This window comes from Primulina huaijiensis, chromosome 5, assembly GCF_012295235.1.
Source record: "Primulina huaijiensis isolate GDHJ02 chromosome 5, ASM1229523v2, whole genome shotgun sequence".
Lineage (NCBI taxonomy): Eukaryota > Viridiplantae > Streptophyta > Magnoliopsida > Lamiales > Gesneriaceae > Primulina > Primulina huaijiensis.
The window spans coordinates 13,558,212-13,566,193 of record NC_133310.1 but is presented as its reverse complement, the minus strand read 5'-3'; the positions used below and the strand labels follow the sequence as shown (position 1 = coordinate 13,566,193).

The 7,982-nt window shown below is 36.5% G+C and overlaps 1 protein-coding gene across 1 annotated transcript; it reads left to right on the top strand.

Annotated features, from left to right (window-relative positions):
- The first annotated feature begins 6,546 nt into the window (after nucleotides 1-6,546).
- On the top strand, nucleotides 6,547-7,776 carry LOC140977654 (uncharacterized). Its single transcript, XM_073442399.1, has one exon. It carries the CDS (start codon nucleotides 6,547-6,549, stop codon nucleotides 7,774-7,776), a length of 1,230 nt encoding a protein of 409 aa, XP_073298500.1.
- Nucleotides 7,777-7,982: the final 206 nt, after the last annotated feature.

The following is a 7,982-nucleotide window of genomic DNA, read 5'->3' as shown; positions in this document are numbered from 1 at the left end:
AATCATAATTTTATTTAAAATAACTTTTGAACATAAATAAATCATTTTGAAATCATTTAAGCATAATTAAATCATAAATTGTTAAATCATTTAAAATCATTTTGAGCATACATAAATCATATATCATAAAATCATTTTAATCGTGAAGCTTTTAATCATATATCATTTTGGGTAAAGTTTGATCCTTGAAAGTTACCAGCTTTTATCCTCCGGTCGACTAATCAGTCTTCAGCTCCACATGGCCCAAGGGGCTAGGCACAAGGCTCCACCATGGAAATACGATCATCGTGGCTCCCTCGAGGGCCTTTTTTCATAGACAGGCTCCCTCTGAGGCCTTCTCTCATAAATGTGCTCTCTCTGAGACCTTCTCCCGTAAATGTGCTCTTTTTGGGTCTTTTTTCCCTCACGACATCCCCACAAAATCATATATCGTTTGTCATAGTCAATTCAAAACCCTCAAAACATTTTCATTTTTATTAAAAATCATAAAATAGCATAACTTTCCAAAAATAACGTTTTAGACAGTAAAAATTTCACACATTTACTATAAATCATAAAATATCATATTTTCAACAAAATCATCATTTTAAATCATAAAATATCATTTAACATGCATTATGATCCTTCGGGATGCCGCCAAGATTTTACGTATTTTCCAAACGTAAAATTACAGTTTTGCCCCTATACTTAAAAATTCTCAATTTTATCTTTTTCTTGCTTTGAATGACATGAGCTTATCCCAAATAATTATTTAAGCTTAATTCTAATTTTTCATAATTTTATTCGGCTTAATTCGAGCAATTAATTCTTTAATTAACTATTCGAGAGGCGATTAAATTCCGGATAAATTCGAAACCCAATATTTTGATCCCCAATTTTAAACATAACTTTTTTAATACCTAATCTACCCTTGTGAGCCATGAACCACACTCGTGGACCCATGGCTCCAATTTAATTCTTTTAAATTCGAAATATGACCCTTCAAGGAACACACCGAGCCACCTTCCAATTTAGTCGAGCCATGGTCGAACCACCTCAAGACAAACCTAAGCCAACCCACCTAGGCACCCTCCTGACTATCCTTGACCCTTAGAACCTAGCCCTAGCTCGCTCAAACACTCCTGGAGCGAGATCCACAAACATGCGAGTAAGATCCCCTCGGCCAAGACTCCTAGTGACACTAGAACATTTCTAGCTGAGCCACTATCGAACCAACATGACCCTAACCAACCCTAGACCATGCCCAGACCCAACCAACCCTAGCCCAGAACCCTGGACCCACCAGAACAGCAGCAGTTGTGCGCTCCCTCTCAAAACGCGATGGAGTCTCCTTCTCACGTGGGCCTCCTCGCCTGAGCCACCACCTAGCCCGAGCCTCACTGACCCTCCCTAGACCATCCTAAGGTACCGACCAGACCACCTAGACAATGCCCTTACCGAGGCGCAGCCCCCTATGCAGCAGCCGATCGCAGAAATTGATTTGGGAGAATCCTAACATTCGTGGACTCCTCCCTAGCCTGATACACGAGTCCTAGCCTTGCTAAGACTCTTCCTAGGACCTAACCACGACCTTTAGGACCCATCCCCCAGAACTGGTCGAGCCCCAAGTGCCCATGCAATAGTATCCGCACCTTAAACCAATTACAACCCAACACAAACCCTTGATTCCTCTCTTCATGTCCCCTTCGGTTATCGCAGCTTGTTTCCCTTAATGTTTATCATGTTCTAATAATATATCATTCATATAACACCCTACGTTGGCAGCGTACTCGTTGGATTCAACAATGTTTTTAAAACAAGCGTAAAATCATCGTATTTTTGAAAATAAACGTCCTACAATAAAAGTGATCTAACACCTATATTTTTATGCATAAACAATTAAATCAAGCATATTATGATTTGTATGATGTTTTTAAAAAGTTTAGAGAACGTGCCTTTGATTTTATAACGCTCCAATAGACGATCGTTGGCGTGGGTGTGACGTTGGACGACGGGACTACGAAGAACCCTATCCTTTCCTTTCTTCCTATTTTTTGAAAATTGTAGGTGTGTTGGAGGGTGTATTTCGGCTGATTCAAGGTAGAAATATGGTGTTTTGAAAGCCTATGTAACTTATTTATTGATTTAATCACATGCTAAAGGGCTTTTGTTTTGGGGTTGCAAGCTTAAGGGAAATTAGGCCTACTTTAAATAATTAAATTGGGCCCAATAAGACTTATTTAATGAAAATATAAAAGTTTATAAAATTAGTTTCCCAAAAATAATATTTTTTTGATCTTTTAAAACTCATTGTTTGTCTAAAACCGCTTCTCGGGAAAAATCGAGCTCGACACGTAGAATAATTCGAACTCAAACATTTTTAAGAAAATTAAATCATTTTTAATCATATTAGGAATCTTTGCCATTATTTAATGAAAAATAAATATTCTTTTCTTGGTCGTCTCCGGTTTCCTTTCCCATGCCTATTATCGAAAATTCGGGTAAAATCCTTAAATTTCATGTAATCATGTCATATTATCATTTAATCATGCAATCATGCCTTCAATCATATAATAAACATAATGTTAGCATTTAAAATCAATTAAATAAAACAATTAAGCAATTAAAACAATTTGCATTCATGTGGTCTACGTAGGTTGCTTTTTCGGACGTTACAGAACTGATATTGCCAGAGTAGGTGCCCGGCAAGCCAACTTGTAGCTCGGGTTTTATTGACTCTAATGTAAAATAATCTTTATTTTAATAATATTTTACGATTTTATTCGATTATGGCATTATACTTTATCTGTATACCCATGCAAGCTGCATAGATAAAGTCTTTAAATATACAATAGGTACCATGAGGTCTGCGTCACAACATAAGATCATGAAACTCATTAGAAAGTGTACCGTATATTCTAAACAGGATCCTAGTCGAATCAGCCGCCTAAAACAAGGATAAAGGTCTCTCGAGATCGAGACTAGCATCTGTGGATTAAACACCATGTTTCATTGGTAAGGCATGGAGATGTCCATTCACACAGATGGGTGATCATACGATGATGCACTGAGCAACCCTCCCTTGGACTGTCCAAGTGGTTTTCACTTATCGAGTGGAATAGTCCGCAGTTATGGTTGTACACCATTAGTCCTTTGACACAGGACAATGTAGGTGCTATACGTACTAGCATGCACTTTGATCCGTTTACCGACTCCATCGAGGATCATCAAGTGGCGAGGTTGGGTGGAGTTTCGAAATACGTAGGAGCAAATGCATTGTAGTGGGGGATTCATCGTTCGCCTACGGGTTAAGATATCCTATGTGATCTGATGAGTTAATAGTGCAAGGAGTCTCTGGACAGATCAAGAAATGTGCTTTAGGGAAATGTGTTTTCCTAGTTGTACATACCATGCCACTATTAGTACTAAAAAATAAATAACATCGTTATCGAATTCATATGCAACTCTCGATATACCAATGGTTGCAGATTCGATCGGGATATATGTGTTGAAGGGACCGTACTGTACGCTAACCATGACGAAAGGTTCTTGCAGGCACAATCAGTGACACCTAGGGGATCATGGGGCGATGCTACTAGACGCTCTTACCATGATCCGATGGGTGCAATTAGAAATGAGTTCTGACATTCTTGATCAAGGAGTTGATTAAAAGAATGGGGTTAACTAGGGTAAATCCGAATAACAATAAATGTTATTCTGAATCACATAGAGATGTGAACCCACGGCTAGCTGTATCCCTGAACCATTGAGGGTCACACAAGTATCAGATTCTGTGTTCCCGTTGAGATGTTCAAATTTCAAGGAGTTGGAATTTGGCGACTATAGTTTGATGGAGATCAAACATGAAGCTTATAAAGGAGTTTATGAGCTGATTCCATATGCTGGAAGAAATGGAAGTTGGCATGATTGCTAAATAAGGAAGGAGAGTGGAACTGCCTATTTTGTGAAGGAGTTCACTAAAACTGGCAGCTACCCATTATGGTAAGTGAAAATTTTGATCTTCGAAATTTTCAATTTTCATTATATGAACAAGATTTGTATCTTTGGTAGATTGGCGTTCTCGGATCGTTTATCGAGGTTATAATGAGTTCGGAATCATTTATTTAGTGAATTGAGAATTTAATAATTAAATGATTGTGCTAGTAGTGGTGACTACTAACATGCACAAATTTTTATAAATATTGTAGAGGAGTCTAGAATTAAATTGACCATGAAGTTAGTTTATAAATTAAATAATGGTTATTTAATTTGATATACATATACATGTATATATTTTATATGATGATATAAAATATATGTATATGATTTTATTATATCATGTATTATTAAAGGTTTATAAATACATTATATATTAATTATATGAGAGTTTAAATATAATGAAAATATTAGAGTTCTTATGGGAGAGGGACTCCTAATTGGATTAGGAGTCTCAATCTATATATACACGACTAGGATTCATCATACAGTTAGGAGTCCCTCTCCCACACGAACTCTAATATTTTCATTATATGGATTAGGCGTCTCAATCTATATATACACCACTAGGATTCATAATACATAACCCTAATTTTGGCACAAAAAACAAAAAGAAATTCTCTCCAATTCCCAAGTGAAAGTCACGGCCACCACAACTCAATTGGTGATGAAAATCTTGGCCACAAAGCAAAGCAAATTAGTTTGATTAATTATTGATTAGGAATCAATAATTAATTGCTTAATTATTGATTATGAATCATAAGTGAAAAACATGATTAAGAATCATGACGTCACGGCCACTTCAATTTGTGAAGAAATTTTCGGCCACTTTCCTTGTTCTTCCACCGTCGTGCCGCCATCGCTGCACCGTCTCCGGATTTTGAAAATTCGGAGGCTACAATCTCAACGCACAAATCGTTTGTGATTTCTAGTGCAATCCAAGCGAGGAACAAAGTTTATGATCGTGGACCTAATTAGGCGATCAAATTTGAAGAGCCGTTCGTAGGAATTTACAAGAAAGGCTATCTCCACTTAAACACCGGAATAGTTTGGAGTCCAGCGTTAAGAACGTAAAGGTATTATAATAAACGCCCTATGTATGTTTTGAACACACGACGCCCAAGAACAAAAATTTTTTAAACTTCCGCTGCGTCTTAAGTGTGAAAATACGATGTCTCAACAGATATAAGCTAACTGAAGCTAAGCAGTCAACTAGACGTTCAGTTGAGAACTGATCAGTTACACAACCATCTGTTTATCCTATCGGCTAAAAAGAGTAAACTGACTTATCAGCTTTACACGTCCTCAGTTAAAAGGACGTGGCCAACAACCGACAGTTTGTACAGTAACAGCATGAACGACGAATCTCAGAAAAGCTACATTGTACAATTGTCAGAAAAATGTTGACGTTGATTTACAAAAGATTTAAATATTCAAATGCATTCATTGTTACCATTAGAAGCAAAGCCTATAAATAGCCGAGAAGATTAGCTGAAGAGAGGTTACCGAGTTATCATTCTATTGAAACATCATTACAAGTTTAGAAAAACTATGCACATGTTTTTTCAAGCTTATTTTCAAAAAGCTCACACTTATTATACACATCAATAGCTTTCAGGCTATACATTGAGGTAAAAGCACAAAACACTTATTGTTGTATTATTCGATCTTGTAGAGATCAGTTGTGCTAAGAAATTACATACCAGTTGAGTACTGATAAATTGTATTGATACTAAGAGTTTAAGTCTTGGCAGTATTAAATCCAAACTGAAGTGGGTTTGTACAAATCATTGTATAGATCAAAGTCTTTTAGTGAATATCCTATCTTCGAGATAGAAGGGGTGACGTAGGAGTATTTGAAATCACCGAACATCCACAAAATCTTGTGTTTTTTCCTATCAGTTATATTTTATCTACCATTCAGTTATTTCTGTACTTTTATTAAGTTAACTGATTGACATTGACAACAAGATTCGTGAATTCAGTTTATCACTAAACTGATTCAACTATCGAAGAAGTTGTGAAAATTTTCAAATTGTTTATTCAACCTCCTCCCCCCCCGCTTCTAAACACTTTGTCACACCCAACCGATCCTAACAAGTGGTATCAGAGAAATTGAATCTTGTTTCTGAATATTTCTTATCTTTAAAATCTGATTATCATGTCTTCCTTCAACAAAATTTCAATGTTCTCAAGAGAAGAGTTTGATGACTAGAAGATTAGAATGCAGGCTCATCTAGCTGCACAAGATGATGACGTGTGGTACGTTATCACTGACGGACCCATGAAAATAATGAAATCAAATACTGCAGTGGCAATAACTTATGGTGCACTCCATAGTATTGAAAATCCAGAGAAGACTGGATTGCAAAAGATAAGAGGAAAGCCAATCTAGACAATGTGACTAAGGATATAGTGTAAATAACCTTGGATAAGGTGACATTCAGTAAGATTAAGCTCTGCAAGACATCAAAAAAAATTTGGGAAAAATTAGTTCAGCTGTGCGAGGGCAATGAACAGACTAAAGAAAACAAACTTTCTGTTGCTATTCAAAAGTTTGATACTATCAAAATGAAGACTAGAGAGTCTATAAATGAATATGATGAGAGAGTTAGAAGAATCATAAATGAACTGAATGCACTTGGAAAAGTGTATTCAAACAAAGAATTTGCGCTGAAAATGGTTCGAGGTCTTCCCAAGGATTGGGATGTTAAGACCATGACCATGACCATGACCATGAGAGAATCAAAAGTCCTGAATAAGGTCGAACTTCATGATTTATTTGGTGATCTAAAAGCCTACGAGTTTGAGATGCAAACAAGAGAAGGAGAACCTTCTACACCAGCAGCTACAACCACTCTTATTGCCTACAAACTGGAACCAACTGGTTCAGTTGAGAAAATTGCTGATCAGCTGAGTAATGACGCAATGTCATTTTTTGTAAAGAAATTTGGAAAATTCATGAGGAGAAATCAGGGTTCTTACCAACGAAACTATCAGAAGAGCAATTCCAAGAAAGAACCTAATTCGTGCTTCAAATGTGGGAAGCAAAGCCATTTTATTGCTGACTTTCCAAAACCAAAGAAGGACAGCAGGCATTCAACTGATAAAAGCAGGAAATCAGTTGAATACAAGAGAAGAGACATGAATGATAAGAAATCATTCAAGAAGAAGCATGAAGTTCTGCTTGCTGAAGAGAGAAAATTTAAATGGGCAGAAACTAACAGTGGAAAGTCAGATTTCGAAAGCTCAGTCAGCTCAAGTGATGATGAAGAAGAAGTTAAATGCTTGATGGAAAATGAGGTAGAACTGGAGTCAACAAGCGAACAGGTATTTGACTTCAGCTCTACTGACTTTACACAAGAAGAACTCATAGACACTTTGCGTGACATGGTGAATGAGTATCACAAGCTTGCTCACTCCTTCGAAAAAGATAAAGCTGAGCAAACTGATCCCATAGAAAACAAAACTGAAATTGACGAGTCAGTTGAAATGTTGAGTCTAAGAAGGGAGATTGCTAAACAAAAAGCTGAAATGAGTGAAAGTCAATCTTTGATTCTTCAGTTGAAAAACGAAATTTCAAAACTAACTGACTTGATTCAAGCTTGGAATAAATCATCAGTCACGCTGACTGAAATGCAGAGTTTACAAAAATCAGTTACTGATAGAACTGGTTTAGGCTTCGATTGCATTGAAAAAATCTCTATAATTGATACAATGCCCAAATTCAATGAACACAAAGGTAAATTTATTAACTTTGTGAAATCAACAATGGTACAAGAATTATTTGAACCAAGTTAACCAAATGTCCAACCAATCGAACCTAAGAACAAAGCAAAACTGTTTGGAACTGGGTATAGCCTGAATAGTTCAACTGATTCAAGAAGCTGGACACCTAAAAAGTTCAGTTACATAAATCAAAACTCTAAGGATGGCTATTACAATTACTATAACTATAAGCTAGCTCAAAGGAGAGATCGGGTGAAAAAACATTCGAAAAAGGTTCA

Bases quoted from the DNA above. Each gene is read 5' to 3' on its own strand.
- LOC140977654 (XM_073442399.1), top strand. From the start codon at position 6,547: ATGAAGACTAGAGAGTCTATAAATGAATATGATGAGAGAGTTAGAAGA.